The sequence below is a fragment of the Sturnira hondurensis genome, unplaced genomic scaffold, assembly GCF_014824575.4.
Source record: "Sturnira hondurensis isolate 20B ecotype Veracruz unplaced genomic scaffold, ASM1482457v3 Scaffold0021214, whole genome shotgun sequence".
NCBI classification, from domain to species: domain Eukaryota; kingdom Metazoa; phylum Chordata; class Mammalia; order Chiroptera; family Phyllostomidae; genus Sturnira; species Sturnira hondurensis.
In genome coordinates, this window is record NW_028093845.1 from 6,240,416 (window position 1) to 6,260,405 (window position 19,990).

General features: G+C 40.3%; 1 protein-coding gene across 3 annotated transcripts in view; it reads right to left on the bottom strand.

The window, feature by feature from the left end:
• The window catches only part of MCUB (mitochondrial calcium uniporter dominant negative subunit beta), a 96,175-nt gene that overhangs the window by 18,215 nt on the left and 57,970 nt on the right, over positions 1–19,990 (bottom strand). For 2 of the 3 annotated variants that reach the window (XM_037031902.1, XM_037031904.1), the window contains exons 2-3: positions 4,228–4,303; positions 3,540–3,710 (exon numbers count right to left, since the gene is read on the bottom strand). In XM_037031902.1, the coding sequence (XP_036887797.1) occupies positions 3,540–3,710; positions 4,228–4,303 (247 nt within the window). The remainder of the gene's footprint in view (positions 1–3,539; positions 3,711–4,227; positions 4,304–19,990) is intronic. The other variant, XM_037031903.1, reaches the window with a different exon arrangement.

Sequence of the window (19,990 nt, forward strand, 5' to 3'; positions counted from 1 at the left end):
TGTCCTCCCTCAGTTCCTGCCCTCTTCGGAGCCTGGCTTTCTGGCAACTGCAGCCTCAGAGTCTGCTGATGCACTCCTCACCGGAGTCCATTGTGCTGCTTACTGCCGAGCCCAAATGCTACGTGTAGGTCAACTGCCTCCTTCAGGAACCCCACCTGGGGATCGCGTCCAAACCTGAGCCATGCAGGCCAGGGCCAGGTAGTACCCTTTTACGAAGCCTGTCTTTGTGCCCTAGCCTGGTTGCTCAATTGGTTGGAGCGTCATCCTGATTAACCAAGGTTGCAGGTTGGATCTCCAGTCAGGGCACATACAAAAAGCAAATAATGAATGCATAAATAAATGAAACAACAAATCGATGTTCCGCTCCCTCCCTCCCTTCCTTCTTCTATATTTAAAAAAAGCCCACCTTTCTCTTATTTTTAATTATTATAGGTGATTGATTTGTGTTGGTTAAAACTTGGTGGGAAACAGTACCACAAACTACAACACGCAGGGCTCTCTCCCTTTCTGGCTTGGCAAATATGAATAGAGGCAGAGCAGAGAAAGATGAAAGTGGGTATAGCAGGGATAGCAATAAACATAATTAAACCTAAGGAATAAATCTGCATTTCTGTGGTTTATTTTATGAAGGTGGAGCAGGGTGGGAGATTTTGACAGTAATTACAAATATCCTAGGAACATTTCAGGAAGAAAATCTCTTGGAAAATTTTAACCTCAGTGTGCTCTGCACAACTTCTCATATGGTCTAGTTTATGTTATTACATTTTTGAACTAAACTTTAATGTAACCCAGGTGTGAAGAAAGCAAACTCATTGAACAATAAATGAAAAGCTGGCACTGTGTGGGAGTTTCTCTTTCTATCATTACTCCTTCAGAAGGGTACACTTATAATTACGTGATATAAAGTGCAGGATGAACATTTTCTCCCGGCCATTTGCTTGGTTACATGCAACCGGAGCTATCTCAGCTCTCCACCCGTGTGAGACAGCATACTGCCGGTGAGATCAGGAAGACCCTGGTTGCCTGCCTCCCATTTGGGTCTCTGTAGTTCTTTTGTCAAGTCTGCACTTGGGTCTGTTCCTAGAACTTGGCTGTTTGGGTTCCTGTTCATCAGCTGCGGTGAGATCATCTTCTAAGGAACTGCCAAATAATTCAACCCACACCATGGGCAAAACAGTTGACAAGTGTAGAACACTTTTTCATGCCCAAATTAAAATGCAGGCAAATTCCACCCACAGAGCCTCTTTTAAAAAGATCAACAACACACTGATCATTTTATCTGGCTTTGCAAGTATCATTTAAAATTTACACTTACATGACTTCAAACCAGTTCCTCAAAATACTGCCATGAAAAGGAATCAGACTGTGTATGATTTCTCAGTGGAAGTACTACATCGTCCTTTATTTTTTTATTTTTTTTTAAGATTTTATTTATTTATTTATCTTTAGAGGGGAAGGAGAGAGGGAGAGAAACATCAGTGTATGGTTGCCTTTTGTGCGTCCCCTGCTGGGAGTTGGCCTGCAGGGAACTGGCCTGCAACCCAGGCATGTGCCCTGACTGGGAATCGAACTGCAATCCTCTGGCTCTCAGGCCCGCGCTCAATCCACTAAGCTACACCAGCCAGGGCTCTACATCGTCCTTTATACTATGTAGGAACAGCAAAAGGCTGACATGGAACACTTTGAAGGAGCTAATGACTAAGTGTTGAAATTCTGCATGGAAAAATATTGATTTAAACCCCAATGAAGTTTTTTAATCAGTCCAAAAGCCCACTTTCTCTAAGATTTCTAGTTTTTTTCTGTGTGCTTTATGTTTCAAAGCCACTCAAATTATTTTTAGAAAAGCAGGGTACACATCCATCAATGCTTTAACCTCTCTGAGTTCATTCTTGAACAAGCACTTACAGTAGAGTGCACACTACCTACCAGGCAAGCACTGTGCTCAAGGTTTGCATCTGCCTGTTCTCAGAAGCTTAGGAAGGCAGGCCCTGGCCCTGACCCTGACCCTGGCCCTGTCGGGGAAGCCCATGGTGTTCAGTGCTCCTGTGGCTGGGGGTTGGGGGACATGTCTACCTATTCCAGGGATGGAGTATTAGGCCATTGTGGCCATTGGACTAAACCCCTATTGTCTGATTCTGGTTTTACCAGGAAAAAAGCTCCCCTTCCAGTTCAATCCAAAGTCCTCACAATAATCTATGAGGAGGCTTTCCCTACTTTGCCCCTCCCCTCCTACTTCCACCCAGTGCCTCCTGTGCAGCCACAGAGGAGCCGGCTCCCATCTCAGGGTCTCTGCCTGGGCAGCTCTCTTCCCATCGACAAGGCTCTCTCCCCTCTGCGAAGCACCTCCCTCCCACCAACACACAGGCTCCCCCCATCCCACTCCGGTCTAGTTTTCCTCCAAAGCACTTACTATCTAATAATTTATATATTTTATTTCTTTACCTTGTTGCTCTTTCCATCTAAAGTGTAAGCTCTACAAGAGCAGGAGCTTCTCTTTGCTCTACCTCTAGCATCTAGAACCGTGCCCGGTATTTGTTAGGTATGCAATCAATATTGGTTCAGCAAACAAATTCTTTAATCTCCATTTTCCTCCAACTTCTATATCTATCCTTCATTAGTTCTGAACTTGGATGGGAAAGAGGGTTTATTTCCTTTTCAAAACCACAACAGTATTCAAATTTTAATAAGTTTATTCTAATCAAGTCATGCTACCATGAAATAACAACACAAATTTATTCATCTATTTGCACGTGTAACCTCTGTACACTGGGCTGGGGTAAGCACTTCTTTGACTGTTTTAGGGGCAGTGAGTCTAAGGCCACGTCAGACCACAAGAACGTAACAGCTGCATTTTAAATTTAAAATGTCTAAATGATTAACCACCTCTGCTGGCATTAAAAAATATGTATATTCTTCCTGAGAAACAATTCTGTCATAAAACATACTCTACAGAAATTGCTTTGTAACAAAGATACATGAACTACTTATGTATTTTAATTGTTCACTGGATATTTTAATCATTGGAACTACGTTTTGTTTTTTAATTAAATATTGCTGAAAATTACATGCTGATGACAGTGTCATTAAAATTTTCTCGGGGCCCTGGCCAGCATGGCTCAGTTGGTTGAGCATCGTCCCACAAAGCAGAAGGGACAGGACACATACCCGTGTGGGTTCAGTCCCCTGTTGGGGTGTGTGTGAGAGGCAACCAATTGATGTTTCTCTCTCATATTGATGTTTCTCTCCCTCCCTTCCCCTCTTCTAAAAAGAAATAAATATTTTAAAAAATTCATTTTCCTAAAGGCTAAGTTTATGAAATAAGTAACTGAAATGTGCACAGAATTTACTCCATTAATTTGTTTTCAATGGAGTTCATGTTTTTAATATTACTGAGTATAAAAATTAAGGTCTCAATGAAGACCAACCATTTATTATATAAAGAATTTAAAAAATCAACTTCTTTCTTGAAAATTAAAGAAGCAAAACAGAGGTTCAGGAAAAGAGAAAAAGATGAAGTTGAAAAATATACATATATATACCTGCTGTGAAGATGGCTGCATTTTTGACACCTTTATCTTCATTTTGTATGTCCTGAAGAAACGAACCAACTGTTGTTAACATTGGTTTGATCACAAATTGACAGCGTTCTTTTCTGGATGGCAAAGTGAGTGTTATCAAGGGAAGGCCATGTCTGTAATTCACTGTTATTTCTGTTAAGGAAAAAAAAAGACAACACAGAACTCAATTTTACTTTTTATAAATATAACTTTAAAATACATAAATTCTAAAAGGAATACGTAAACATGTAATTCTTAAGTCCCTGAGTTCCTGTGGTCGTTTATGTGGCTCTTACAGTGCCCTCATGGAACTGTATCTATAAACTACCACGAGGTAGTGACGCTATGCTATGCATTTTACACTGGCTTATACTGCACCTTGTTATCATTACCTTAGAGTCTTCCCAGGTAAAGAGTCAGCTTCCAAGGGCAGAAACTGCTTCTCCTTCATCTGTGATTGCTCTGATGGCTGGGGCGGGCATTAGCCCAAAGACATCAGAGATATCAGAGGAGCAGAAAAGGAAGAAACTGAATGGAGCCAGGGGCAGGGTAGCACGGGGTAGGGGAAGGCAAGGAAAGTCTGTTTGGCTCAAAACTCACACTTCTCACTTTATTTGGAAGAACTGGAATAAATTAGCAGAGGAATCAAGGAAGTGCTAAGAAAGCTTACCATCTGGTGGCACCAGTGTACTGTAAAGATGTGATTGATGGTATTTCAGATTTCCACACAGCTTCACACACAAAACCTGTAAGGAAAATTATTTTTTCTTTTAGAAAAAACAGGAGGGGTTGAAATAGGTGTCTTTACCAGAAGATTCCTTTTAACCTTACATGGCAAGCATAATGAAAACTCCAGCTCCCCCGCAGGTCCCTGGCTAAGCCCCTAGAGAAGCTCACTAAACCTTCCTGGCTGCACGTCAGGGTGTGAGAACACCTGAAAATCCTAGAGTTCTGTAAGGATTTTTTTTTTCTGTGAGAATTTTAAAGTCTGCTTCTTCCTTTTAGGAGATTCTCTAAAATAAACAGATATGAGTATACTCTAGATGTTTGCTTCTCACAGTACGGTCCTTGGGCTGGAAGCCCGAGCACACTCTAGGAGCTGATTAGAAATGCAGTCACAGAACCCGACTGGATGAGAATCTGCGTTTCAATAAGATCCCCAGGTGGTCCTCTTGCACTTTAGACTTTGATAGACACTGACCTACGTAGGTCTGCATTGTCCAATGTGGTTGTCACTAGTCACATGTGACCATTTAAATGAAAACTAACACTAAAAATTCAGTTTCTCAGGCATCTTGGCCACATTCCAAATGCTCTGTAGCTCTTTGTGCAGAGTGGCTACCATTTGGATAGCACAGGAAGAGAATACTGCCACCATCACAGAAAGTTCCGCTAGGCAGTTCTCTGGTTTCAATACTTTCTATTCTTTCTTCTTTCCTACCACTTTAGAAACCACACATTGAATGGTTTCCTTTACATGTTTCAGATACTCTATACGCACACACTTAATTATAATTTGTCTATCAGTCTCAAATTTTTCATCATCTTTGCCCTCCTCTCGGGCACAACAAGGAATGTAACCTGCTCAGGATCTACCACTGGGTCTGCAGCATCGGAATGGCTATCTCACTGTGGAGCATGTTAGGATTCACAATGGTGTTTGTGTTTACAGTTATACCAGTGCTTAACCAAGGCCAACTGACATCAGTACGGAACAGCGATAGTACTGTGGGCCACTGAGGAACTGGATCATAGGCATTTCAAACTCAAAATCACAGTGCCAAAGGAATTAGCTCCATGGTCGTGATAGGGGAACTCCAGAGTTAGAGTCTAGCCTTTGCTATATTTAATGGGCTTAAGTGGCTCAGGAAGTGGAAAGCTGTCATTCCAGGAACTGCAACGCATGACCAGGTAATTCCAGGAGGCTGACAGCAACTCAGCCTTTGTGCTCCAGGGGGTCTGGGAGCCACGGGGCCATTGGGTTCCAGGGAGGGAATGCAGGGCATGCAAATAAAGAATTGTTGATCAACACACAAGAAGGAAAATATCACTGCCAGACTGCAACTCTTATTCAATTAACCTTCTTCCCAAACCTGTTACCCACCCTTTCTTTTCCTTATGAGAAGGTCAGCTTGAAATGAGATGTTAAGACAGTTTCTGAGGGCACACAGCCCACCGTCTTCTCAGATCACAGCCATTTAACGTGAAACGCCTGCAAAGACTCCACCTGTGTCTCTGCTTGTTGGCGCCACAGCCACAGGCAGCAACGCAGCACGAACGCGGACCTTTCTGGTTTCAGTCACAGCACGGTGGCTGTGTTCACGGCTATAAAGATGAAATAGTGATGCCGACTCAAATAACGTTCCATTACACTCAAAATCAAAGCAATCCCATCAATAAGTAAAACAAGCATTCAAATGCATACGTCTAGTACTAAACATACCTAGGCAATTAGTTTCAACAAAACATCGTCTGTCACACTAAGGCTATTCATTTGAATTTTACTTCTAAAAATACAACTCACTGATTACTTAAAATAGATGCAACTCTCAATAAATAAATTTATGTAGAAGTTCTCCAAGTTTGATCATGGATATTACAATATTATTCATTACTTTCAGTAAAACTACATAAAACAGAGAAAAATACATCCACTTGAAAACACATCAGAATTCTCTGCCAAAATACACCTCTTAAAATGAATGATATAACTGTTTCTCCACGTATGGAGGGCAAATATAAAAGTGTAGGGGTGAAAGTTGAAGCCCCTCCCTTCACTTCTCCGCAGTCCGTAACTTTCCCCAGAGTAAGCGCTGTTTGTTGTGACAGAGACTCTTCTCAACCAAACTCTAGTCAGGCTTCCCTAAGCCCCATCCTTGGGCATGTTCTACCAGAGCCCAGTTTTAGCAAGAATCCTGTGTCAAGTTGGTTTAGCCAGAATCCCTCACCCTCAATAACTGATCGAATTCATCATCCTTCACCATCTGCCAAGTATTATCTGATCATCGAAGTCTGTCTTCAACCAGAATCCTGTGAGGTCAGTTTAGCACAGCATTACCCTATCCCCTTAGTAATTTTCTATCCCCAACCCACACCATTCCTTGTTGTATTTGGAGTTGCACCCAATCTCTCTCTCCCCTTGCAAACTCCAATACCGTGGTCCCCCTGAATAAAGTGCACACTCCCTATTCATTTGTCGTGAATAACTTTTTTTTAAATTTTATCTATTGATTTTAGAGAAGAGGAGAGAAACATGGATTTGTTGTTGCACTTATTTATGCATTCATTGATTGCTTCTTGTATGTGCCCTGACCAGGGATTGAACCTGGAACCTTGGCGTATCAGGATGACGTGCTAACCAACTGAGCTGCCTGGCCACGGCCAAATAACTTTTTCTTTAACAAATGCCTTGATGTATATCCTTCCAGACCTTTTTCTATCTACTACCACCTTTATATATGAGTCAATTCTACGCCAGAGTCTGTATAACAGTAAAGACAGTTAACGAGTCAGGTTCCTAGATATCAATAATGATAGTTCCTCAACACAAAGATATCAATAATGATAATACCTCACCATAAAGTACTTATCATTTAATGTGCAGATGAAGTTCTGGTCTACTATCAAGGAAATCATTTTAAGATGTACCTTCTTGACAACCAGGAAATGCTGAAAGAAGACTCAGTGGCCAGAGAAAATTATCAGGGCTTTTTCAAATATTTGTGTAAACAACAGTCACCCAGAGGGTTTACCTAAACACAGACTCCAGGGCTCCACCTCAGAGATTTTTGTTCTAGTAAGTGTGAGGTAGGGGTGTGAGAATTTGCATTTTTAATAAACCTCAGGGTTATACTGAAGTTGCAGGTGTGAGGACCACATTATGAGTAGTTGACCCTTGACAACTTTTAAGGCATTTAAATTTGTGCATAGGCACATTTTTTATTCTGAATTTTAGTGCTGGATTAAGGGTTACAGACTTCAAGTGATACTTGAAGAGTGATACTTAAAAAGATGACTTAGGCTACTCTTTCATCATTGTCTTTCCTAAATAAATTCTAATCACTTCACACCCCTGCTTAAACTTCTTATGAAGTAGAAAGAACAAAGACCCTTGGGTGGGAAAAAAAAACAATTCTAAATTTAACTTAGCCAATTAACAGCTGAGAGACCCCAGATAATTCCTGGGAGGGACCAGCTCACTTTTTTCAAGGGTTGGTGGAGATAACAACACCTATCTTGCAGAGCTAATGTGAAGATTAAAAAAAAGCATTAAGCAAGTGTAAGGCACAACACATGCCCATGGGCTAACTCAGCTCTGCAGCTTTATCACTTTCCCTTCCCTGCAGCAGGAACTTGAGCCCTAGGCAAAGGAGCTTTGTGTCATTAAGGTGCTTTATTTACCCATTTCTGCCTAACAAATTCTGCCATTCCCTCCCTCAAGGTTCAGCTCAAATGCCATTTCTTCTTCCTGAGGGTCATGATGGTTTAGTGGAAAGAGCACAGGCTTTGCAGTCAGATCCAAGTTGGAATCCCAGCTTCAAGCTACACCAGCTACTGTGATCTTTGATAGCCAGAAGGTTCAGAAGAAACGGGTTGTGAGGAAAAAAAGGGAATGTGTTTGGTGGGGCTGGGAGCACAGGGCAGGGAGCCAGGGCAACAGTTAGAAGACTACAAGAGGGAAAATATCAACATGGAAGAGATCGGTTTGAGCATCAAAGTCAAACAAAGGCAGCCATTAGTAAAAAGGAGCTGTATGAGGTCTGTCTGGAAACAGTCCAGCCATGGTTAATATAATGAGAGCAGTTTGCACGACATGATGTAACCTGGCAGCCAAGGAGAGTGGACTGGAATTCACATACATGAACAATGACAACTTCACTGTACTAGTCAGTGAGGGTGGTAGACACTATTGAGTGAGCATGTGTACTGTGCAGCTGTCGCATTCAAAATGACTGAGAGGGCAGAACCACAAATCTGCATCAAATTTTGCATGAAGCTTGAACATTCCTCTGTGGAAACCATGCTGATGATTCAGGAGACCTCGGCTATGGGCAACTGGTGATTGGCAGCTTCATCATGACAATGTACGCACTCATGCATCACATCTTGTGCAGAGATTTTTTGGTGAAACATCAAATCACCCAGGTGACTCAGCCCCCCTACAGCCCAGATTTGGCACCCTACAACTTCTGGCTTTTCCCAAAACTAAAATCACCTTTGAAAGAAAAGTGATTTCAGACCATCGATGAGATTCAGGAAAATACCACAGGGCAGCTGATGGCAATTGGGAGAACTGGGAGGTCCCAAGGTGCCCACTTTGAGGAGGACTTGAGGTGTCATTGTCCTAAGTACAATATTTCTTATATCTTGTATTTTATTTTATTTTATTTTATTTTCAACAAATGTCTCTATTTTTCATATTTCATGGCTGGATACCTTCTGGACAGGCATCATATAATGATCACACACTGAAGCCAATTAACAAGATCAGGCTGCTTCTAAAACTACATTGTAATTTAGATTAAATACCTTTACCATTATTTTCCATTCAAGATTAAGGGACCCCTGTGCTCCACTCCAAAACAAAGTGTGTATTTCCATGTACAGAAAACAAAAGGGCACACAATGTGATAAGCGAGCTCAGTGGACAGTCAAGGGGGTTCTGGGTCCTGCAGGAAAAAACATGTTTCAGTGGAAACTTAGGTATTGTCCACAGCACACTTTTTTCCCCAAGTGATCACCGACCGTTAGGCCTTGTTCATTGGTTTGGAGGCATTTTGCAACTATCTGCAAGTTGTAGGTGACTCAAACGTATGTAAATTCTATCCAACCTGGTAGCAATCTAAGTGACTTTCCCACTTAGTGACTTCCCACTGTGGAATACCAGTTTCGTCTCTTTCCATTTCATCTTAACATTCTTTTCTGCATATCAATCTGTACAAGTATATTTTTCCTTTTAACTGGATATAACATGTGCTTGGTTCCTTCCTATCAAAAGACTGTGGATGAAGAAAAACTTCTGTAAAAAAAAAATGTAACAAAAAGTAACCCGAAAGGGTGATCTGATCATAAATTCCCACCTGGGCAGGTGGGTCATGTGGGTAAGTCCTGCTCCAGGTCTATAACTTCCCTAGTAAAAGATAGTTATCTTTGCTGTAATCAAGCCCTGTCCATTGTTCCTGTGCATCTACTTTAATATACTTTGAAATGCCTTTTTTTTAGACCACCCTCCCAAGAGAGCACAATCCTGTTAACTCTCCTGTAACCCAATCACAGAGACTTCCCGGCTCTGCATTCTCTCACTCACGTAATCTTCTTCACCTTCTCTCCTTAATTCCAAATGCATAGGAGAAGCTGCAAACTCATTCTGAAAAGCATTTTTCTCAGTCTGTTGAGATCTTCCTTCCTGGAATGTCCTCTGTTTGGCTCAAATAAACTCATAAATATTTTCTACAGGTTTGGACATTCTAAACTGAACGAAACTAAATATATTCGAAATTCTAAAATATTGGGTTGCCCAAAAAGTTCATTTTTTTCCCCATAAGATGGCTCTAGGAGCACTTAGTTGTATTTAACTTCATTTGATACAATTTTGTTGGACTGTATTGTGACAGTTGTCACATCAGTGTACATTTTAAAAAACTTATCAAAATTGATGAATTTTTGTGTAGCCATGTTAATATTGAAGATAGAAGAAAATAAGTGACATTTTTTGGCATATTATGCTATAGTACTTCAAGAAAGGTAAATAAGCAACTGAAACAAACAAAAGATTTGTGCAATGTACGCAGAAAGTGCTGTGACTGATCAAACATGTCAAAAGTGGTTTGCAAACTTTTGTGCTAGAGATTCCCAAAAGGACATTGCTCCATGGTCTTGTAGACCAGTTGAAGTTGGTAGCAATCAAATGGAGTACCATTAACTGAGAACTATCAATATTATACCACAAGGGAGGTAGCCGACTTATTGAAAATATCCAAGTTAGTAAAATTTTTGGTGGAAATGAAAAATGTGTCTTTTTATTTTATAGAAAAAAGCACACAAACTTTTTGGCCAACCCAATAAAATATTTAATACATATTCATTATTATAACTGCATGGGAGTCATGATTTTAGCTTTTTCTGAAAATTACCTTTTAATAGTCCAAAACAGTAGAAGTAAATGAGAGTTTGACTCCTTTGGGGTAGGAGAGACTAGAAACTGCCCCGGACAGGATCAAGCCAACCCTTCCAGTGATTTGATGACTTGATTTGGGATATCTCCAGTATCACTGTGAGATAGGCCTGTAAGCCAGGACAAGTGGACTAGGGAAACTGAGAGAGCTGAACAAACTGGCCGAGCAATTTACAGCAAGATACAGAAGGTCACCTTCCTAGAGAGAACATCTAGGCCTTGGCTGTATTACAGCTCCAGGCCCAGAAAAGCAGCAAAACTAAGTGGGTGATGCCAGGACGAGCTGCAGGGACTGATGACCCCCTGCCCTGGCACTGACCAATCAGCGGAGTCCAGGACTCTGAAAGGGCCCACTTGGAAAACTGATGAATATTTTGCTGAAACCCTCCCTTGAGACCTCCCCTAAGATTGCCACCTCTAAGAGAGGTAAAAACCCGCCCTGGCTGGTGTACCTCAGTGGTTTGAGCTCAGGCCTGCGAACCAAACAACCACAGTTCGATTCCCAGTCAGGGCACATGTCTGGGTTGCAGGCCAGCTCCCAGCAGGGGACTCACAAGAGGCAACCATACATTGATATTTCTCTCCTTCTCTCCTTCCCTTCCCCTCTAAAGATAAATAAATAAATCTTAAAAAAAGAGAGAGAGGGAAAGGTAAAAATCTCAAGACAAAGGACCCAGGGAGGACTCTTCCTCTGGGGAGCAGTGCAGCAGCCTGTGCCATTCCCTTCCCCCACAGGCATGCATCTCTTCAACTTTAAGGGGCCCCAGGAGATTTGCAACTAGGGGAGCAATGGGCAGTCACAGCTGGTCCCAGGCTAATCCCCCAAACCTGTCCCCAAGAACCCCCAAGAGCTGAGGCAGACCAGCCTGGGCTCTCCTGTTGCTTCTATGCTGAGCCCTTCCTTGTTTCACTGTCCCCACCTTCAAAAAACGTACCATCATAGTCACCTGGACCCATTTTGTGATTTTTCCTGCATGAAATCAACTCACACTAGGCAGAGTGTTCAGGACCAGGTGCCGTCTGCTGTAACATCGCAGGACAAGGACCTGAAGGTATCTATTTAAGAACCAATTCTGGGTTTGGGCCACAGGAGCCCAGTTGGAGGCAATATAAAATTACTAGCTAAAGGAGTACACATAGAATGAAATGGGGTACTTACAGTCTGCATTTAAAGTTCCAATATACGAGAAATTAAGTGCTAAGAAGAAAGTGACATATGCATTTTGAAGATTAATTCCGTTTAGAGAAGATAAAAATAAGAGTCATTTAAAACTAAATTTAACATAGATTATATTTAGGGTCTTCAAAGAGATAAAAGGGAGAATATGTTTCTCAGAAATGTAAACAAGATATTACGATACTAAAATTAATAGAGATGAAACAAAAAAATGAGTTACTATGATTAGCTAATTAGCATTCCTAAAAATGAAAAAAGATCTATGCACACATAAAAACTCCGCTTAGATAAATTCCTGACTGGGTGGAGTAAACAGAAAAGGAATTTAATTAGACAATATTTCACCCAGGGACAGCAGAGAAAGACACAGAAACCTTCAGAATCCACAGTCACTCCTCATACATTTCTGGCAAGGATGTAAAATGATAACAACTGTCAGGAGAAGGTCTGGCAGTTTCTCATAGAGTTAAACACCAACTGCATGTGACCCGGCAATCCTCCTCCAGGGGGCTTACCCTAGGGCAGTGATTTTTAACCTTTTTCATCTAATGGCACGCACAAACCAATTCCTAAAATTCTGAAACATACCAAAAAATACATTTTTTTCCTGACAAAAAAATAGGTATAATTTTGATTGACTTACAAATAAATGATAACAATAGTAATTACATACCCTTTTTGCTCCAAAGTGACTTTTTCAAAAATCAGGTACCTATACTCGCATATAGGGATTTCTGATATCAGCCCTGGCTGGTGTGGCTCAGTGGGTTGAGCACTGGCCTATAAACCAAAGGGTCACGGGTTCGATTCCCAGTCAGGGCACATGGCTGGGTTGCAGGCCAGGTTCCCAGTTAGGGGTATGCAAGAGGCAACCACACATCGATGTTTCTCTCCTTCCCTTCCCCTCTCTCTAGAAAGAAATAAAATTAATAAAAAAAACTAAACAGAGAGAAAACACAAGATTTTTTTTTTTTTTAAAAAGAATGTCTGGCATCAACCATTAACCAATCAGTTGCAACCTTATTATGCAGTATGAGCAACAAGATGCAGCTCTCTTATATGACCTATTATACATTTATGGCTGAAGACAGACATTCACACCCATAACTCTTTTGTGTTGGCTGTGGTCAATTTTTATTTATTTTAAAAACTCTTGCAGTACACCAGCTGAAAACTGCTGCCCTAGAGAAATGAAAACAGTCACACAACCTGTACAAATGTTATTTCATTCCTGCCACGGGAGACACACTCCCTGGGAGGGCTGGGCTTGGGCTTGTTCACTGCGGCTGTCCTCTGCAGCACCTGGAATAGTGCCTGGCACATAATACAGGGGCTTGGAATTTCATGGCTGTCAAATGAATGTTAAATGACTATCTTCAAGGGGCTAAGGAAAAATAATTACCAACCTAGAACACTATACTCTGGAAAATTACTTTAGGTTGAAGGAAATAAAGAGATTTTCAGATATACAGAAGTCATAGCTTCTTTCTTACATACATAACTTTGTTAAGGAACTTTTTTAGGAAGAAAGGAACTAAACTTAAATAGAAGCAAAATGCAAGAAAACACTATTATGGGCTGAATTATGTCCCCCCCTACAAATTTATATTTTGAAGTCCGAACTCCCAGTATCTCAGAACTTGACTATATTTTAAAGAGGTAATTAAGTTAAATAAGATCATATAAGTGGACCCTAATCCAAAATGGCTGGTGACCACTTACCGTCTTTAAAAGAGGAGATCTGGACACACACAGGTGCACACACAGAGCAGAAAACGCCTGAGAACACGATGAAAAAATGACCATCTGCAAGCCAAGGAGAGAGGCCTTAGAAGAAACCAACACTGCTGACACCTTCACCTCAGACTACTGGCTCTACACCTCAGACTTCTTTCTCTTCTCCTTTGTAAAAAGATTTTACTTACTTATTTTGAGAGAGGGGAAGGGAAGGAGAAAGAGAGAGAGAGAAACATCAATGTGTGGTCACCTCTCCTGCACTCTTTCCTGGGGACCTGACCCACAACCCAGGCACGTGCCCTGATTGGGAACTGAACCAGTGACACTTGGTTCACAGGTTAGCACTCAGTCACTGAACCACACCAGCCAGGGTGGACATCTTTCTCAGAACTGTGAGAAAATAAAATCTGTTTCAGCCACCCAGTCTGAAGCACTTTGTTAATGGAAGCCCTGGGAAACTAACACAAACAGCAAAGCTGTAAAATATCTGAGTACAAATTAGCTACTTATTGTTAATAAATTCTAAACCAGTTCATGTGTTAAAAATGAGTAGAAAAGTGCCAAACAATATTGGGTGTGTTATATTCAGTGAATTCCTACAACGTGTAAAATCATGTTCAGAGGGAGGTGTAAGATAATGACAACCTTGAGACTTTGTTAGAAAAGTTGTGATTAAATACATGTTTACGTTAAACACTTAAAGGAAACCACTCAGTCTGCAGTTTCTAAAGTGGTAGGAAAGAAGAAAAAATAAAACAAACCATTTCACGGACAGTAGAAAAAAAAGCAAAAAGCCCTACAGAAACAAAAAAGTGTAGAAAAGAAATGTAGTAATAGTTCTTGTGGGAATTTGGAGAATAGAGAAAATAAACATCCATGATTCCACCAACCTGAACTCTTTCATGCCAACCTTTACTGTATATTTACATAATCATACAATCCATTGAGAGATTGATAATTAATGGTTTATAAGATTTATCTACCTGATTAAGAATCTCATTATTTTAAATTATTTTCTTTAAATAGCTCTATAACAACATATCCTATGGGTATACCAGAATTAACTACCTATTGTGGGACATTTTGATTTTGTATACTGCTTCTACATTTTTCCTGGTTAGAAAGAAATGCACGATCATTTTAGAAAACCCATATATCACATACACTCAAAATAAAAAATTAAGGTCACCAATAGTGCCATCATTTAAAATTATTACAGTTATCAGTGATGTGCACCATCCAGTTTACTTTCTTTTAAAAATGTTTTAAATAATTTTTAAAATTTATTTTTAGATATAGGGGAAGAGAGGGAGAAAGAGAGGGAGAAAAACACTGACATGTGAGAGAAACATTGATGAGTTGCTTCTCGCACACGCCCCAATGGGGACAGGCCCACAACCCAGGCACATGCCCTGACCAAGAATCAAACCAGCAACTTTCACTTTGTGGGATGATGCTCAACCAACTCAGCCACACCAGTCAGGGCTAAATTTTTATTTATTGATTTGAGAGAGAGAGAGAGAGAGAGAGAGAGAGAGAAACATTGATNAAGTGTAGAAAAGAAATGTAGTAATAGTTCTTGTGGGAATTTGGAGAATAGAGAAAATAAACATCCATGATTCCACCAACCTGAACTCTTTCATGCCAACCTTTACTGTATATTTACATAATCATACAATCCATTGAGAGATTGATAATTAATGGTTTATAAGATTTATCTACCTGATTAAGAACCTCATTATTTTAAATTATTTTCTTTAAATAGCTCTATAACAACATATCCTATGGGTATACCAGAATTAACTACCTATTGTGGGACATTTTGATTTTGTATACTGCTTCTACATTTTTCCTGGTCAGAAAGAAATGCACAATCATTTTAGAAAACCCATATATCACATACACTCAAAATAAAAAATTAAGGTCACCAATAGTGCCATCATTTAAAATTATTACAGTTATCAGTGATGTACACCATCCAGTTTACTTTCTTTTAAAAATGTTTTAAATAATTTTTAAAATTTATTTTTAGATATAGGGGAAGAGAGGGAGAAAGAGAGGGAGAAAAACATTGACATGTGAGAGAAACATTGATGAGTTGCTTCTCGCACGCGCCCCAATGGGGACAGGCCCACAACCCAGGCACATGCCCTGACCAAGAATCAAACCAGCAACTTTCACTTTGTGGGATGATGCTCAACCAACTCAGCCGCACCAGTCAGGGCTAAATTTTTATTTATTGATTTGAGAGAGAGAGAAACATTGATTTACTGCTCCACCAATTTATGTACTCATTGGTTGTTTCTTGGATGTGCCCTGACGGGGAATCAAACACAGAACCTTCATTTATTGGAACAACGTTCCAACCAAGTAGGCTACCTGGTGAGGGGCTCCTTCCACCGTATACCCTATGTACTGTACTCAACTTTCTACCATCACAGTTAAACTGATTCTAAACATCTTTGCACACAAATCTTTGTTTGCAATTTTTCCTCTAGAGTTGACTGCAGAATGATTGGATGACAAAGTAATAATAATTTTAGGATCTAGAAAATGTAATTTCAAACTTCTCTGAATATTTTCTTTACTTCATGTTGCTTTACTCAATACAACCCCAGACTGATATTAGTCTGAGCCCAAACAAATGGATCTTCATAAGGTTCAGAATCAAACAATAAGACACATCTGGGCACTGCTGGAGCAGCAGGCTTCCTGCCAGAGGCTCACCCCCAGACAGGCCACAGGTCTATCCGCACAACTCCTCTTGGGCCGAGCTTTCTTGTTCCTGTGTACACCTGAGCCTCTCTCCTTTGTTCCTTACCTTGAACTGGTAGACCAGTAGCTACAACGGAACTGTCCCCGAGGCCTGCTGATTCTAATATTCCACACTGAGCTCTCCAATCCAACCTCTCTCCTCCAGCTCCACCTCTACTGCTCTGGCTTAGTCCCTTACCACCTCACTTGAATCACTGTAACAGCTTCCTCACTGGCTTCTCTACCTATAAATTCCAGATTAAGATTTTTCCAATCTTCTAAAATCACATAAAGCAAACTATCTCTAGGTCTGAAGACCTCTACTTGCTCCCTCTTGCAAAGAGAACCAATTCCAAATAAAACTTTTTATGAGTTGACTCTGTCTACTTCTCCAGCCTCACCTTGCCCCTAGCACCACCTACCTGCCAATGCTGTATTCATTCCAGAGATGTGAAACACACTGCAGTTTCCTGAAAATGGTACACTGTTGCATGCTTCCTCGCCTTTGTAGTGATTCCCACCTTGCTGCAAAGGCCTGCCCGGTGTACCTATGTTGTGTGGGCAACCCTTTCTCTTAACTCTCTTATCTTCCCACCATAAAACCCAAGAAATGTGCTAGTTCCCTTTTGATGAACTTTTCTGACTTCTAGATTTACATTTTATACCTGTCCAACAGAATTGCATTTTGTAGCATAACACTGGGTGGTTATCTTAATACTTCAGTCTCTCTCAGGCACTACATGAATCATCACTGTTAAAATAATTTTTTTAAAAAATTAAAGATGGGATACCTTTTGATCCAGTGATCCCATTGCTGGGACTATACCCAAAGAATCCTGAAATACCAATTTGCACCCTGATGTTCATAGCAGCATTATTTACAATAGCCAAGTGCTGGAAACAGCCTAAGTGTCCATCAGTAAATGAGTGGATCAAAAAGCTGTGGTACATTTACACAATGGAATACTACACAGCAGAAAGAAAGAAGGAACTTCTACCCTTCCTGGCAACATAGATGGAAATGGAGAGCATTATGCTGAGTGAAATAAGCCAGGTGGTAAAAGACAAATACTATATGATCTCACCTATAAGTGGAACCTAATAAACCAAAAAAAACAAACATGCAAAATAGAACCAAAAACAATGAAATAGAGAACAAACTGACAGTGACCAGAGAGGAGAAGAGAAGGGGGTAACGGGAAAGATGGGGAAGGGATAAGTCAAGGAACATGAATACAGGACTCATGGGCACAGACAATGGGGTGGGGACTGACTATGGGAGCAGGGGAGAGCAACAGGGGGGAAAGGTGGGACAACTGTAACTGAACAATAACAAAAATAAAATAAAAAAAGAATTTTTTTGAGATCTAAGGCCAGGGGTGTCCAACATTTTGGTGTCTTTGGGCCACCAAAGACAAAGAGGTGGAGGAAAAGAGGTGCCTTGGGCTATACAGTAAATACATTGTGACACGTAATCACAAAAATCTCAATGTTTTAAGTAAATTAGGATTTTGTGTTGGGCTGCATGTACAGCCATCCTGGGCCACATGTGGCCAGCCAGCCGCCGGTTGGACACACCTGATCGAGGCAGTTCATGGAGAGTAGTTCATCCACAACGTGATTAAAATGGAACAGAAGCAGAGGTAATGCATACTTCTTGATACGGCATCCGACCAGCACTAACCTCCACAAGGAGTGCGCGTCTCAGCCAGGCCACGTTTACCTCTTCTAACTCCACAGTGAAGCCAGTCCTTCCCTCACTCTCTGGAGACCAAGCTCAGCAGGACCCCTGAAATCATCCTTATAATATACTTTTTATTCTGCTTTTCCTCCTTTTCTCCTTTTTTTCATTTCAACAAAGAAACGCTTTTGAGAGCAAATAAGGGTCACAATCCAGAGACGATATTAGACTAATTTGATTATAAAACATTGAATATTAGAGTATGTTGGCTTAAAATACTTCATTTATAATTAATAAATGTGAAGTCAGAAGAGTTCATCAAAGAGAGCTACTGCAGAGCAGTTTGGTGTGTTTTTTTTTTAACAGAGAAGCAAAATAAACTATAAAAGCTTGAAGCTCAGTGTGAGGTTCCACAAAAGCTCACGACACACCACAGGGTGGAAGACTAATGAACCCAAGAGCAAGCTTCAAAGCAAAACAATGATGTAACCATGGGGTTTACTTGCTTGGTTCACACATTCCATAAAAGAAATACACATTAGGTGGTACATAAAACAGGGTATAAAGTGATTAAGTTTTTATTCATTTTTAGACATATTTTACCCATTTCCTTCTTCAACATTTCTTCTGCATTCTCATTCTTTCCTTCTGTGTGACATTTTGCTCACTGTGGCTTTGAATAGTACTTTCAATGACAGCCTATGTGTGGGTAGTAAACCCTCAATCTCTGTTAATAAATTCAATAATTTCTATTCTTTTCTCAGTTGATTTTAATCTATTTATATTTATTATTTCAGATAAATTTCACTATCTGCCATTTTGCTTTGTGTTTTCTATTTATCCTGATTCTTCTTTGCTTCTTCCTCATCTTCTAATAATTTAACTAATTTTTTATAGTCTTTTACTCACTCTATTAATATGGAAGTATGTGTGTGCTTCTGTGCTTTCAATGTTTGCCTGTACATTCTGAGCCATTCTTACTTGGCTTAGAGTGTGAAGCTAATTTCTCTACCTCACTACTGAACAATGATAAGGACCTTAAACTGCATCCATAACAATTAAGAAGGAATTATTTCTATCTTATTTTTATTAAAGATTTTATTTATTTATCTTCAGAGAGGAAGGGAAGGAGAGAGGAAGAGAAATATCAATGTATGGTTGCCTCTCGTGCATCCCCTGCTGGGAACTGGCCTGCAACCCAGGCATGTGCCCTGACTGGGAATCGAACCGCGATCGTGTGGTTCGCAGGCCCACATCAATCAACTGAGCTACGCTAGCCAGGGCTCTCTATCTTATTTTTTAGAACATCCCAAATTGCCTTCACAACTACCATTCTATACAGTTATTGTTTTAGATTCATCTGTAGGATTTCTATTTCGCTTTCCATTTTTTGTTATAGCCTACTTTCTCATGTGTTCGATTTTATTCTTCCAGAGAAGAACTCTCAATAAGACTCTCTCTCAGGCTTCATTTTGTTGAAATGACAGTTTACTGGATATACAGTTCCACGTNTGTGGTTCGCAGGCCCACATTAATCCACTGAGCTACGCTAGCCAGGGCTCTCTATCTTATTTTTTAGAACATCCCAAATTGCCTTCACAACTACCATTCTATACAGTTATTGTTTTAGATTCATCTGTAGGATTTCTATTTCGCTTTCCATTTTTTGTTATAGCCTACTTTCTCATGTGTTCGATTTTATTCTTCCAGAGAAGAACTCTCAATAAGACTCTCTCTCAGGCTTCATTTTGTTGAAATGACAGTTTACTGGATATACAGTTCCACGTTAATTATTATTTCTACTCAGAACCCTGAAGACATTCCTATGCCTTTTGGCCTCCATTAACACATCTTCTGTAAATTTAAAGATTTTCTCCCATCTTTCTGTTTCTGGGGTTCTACAGTTTTCA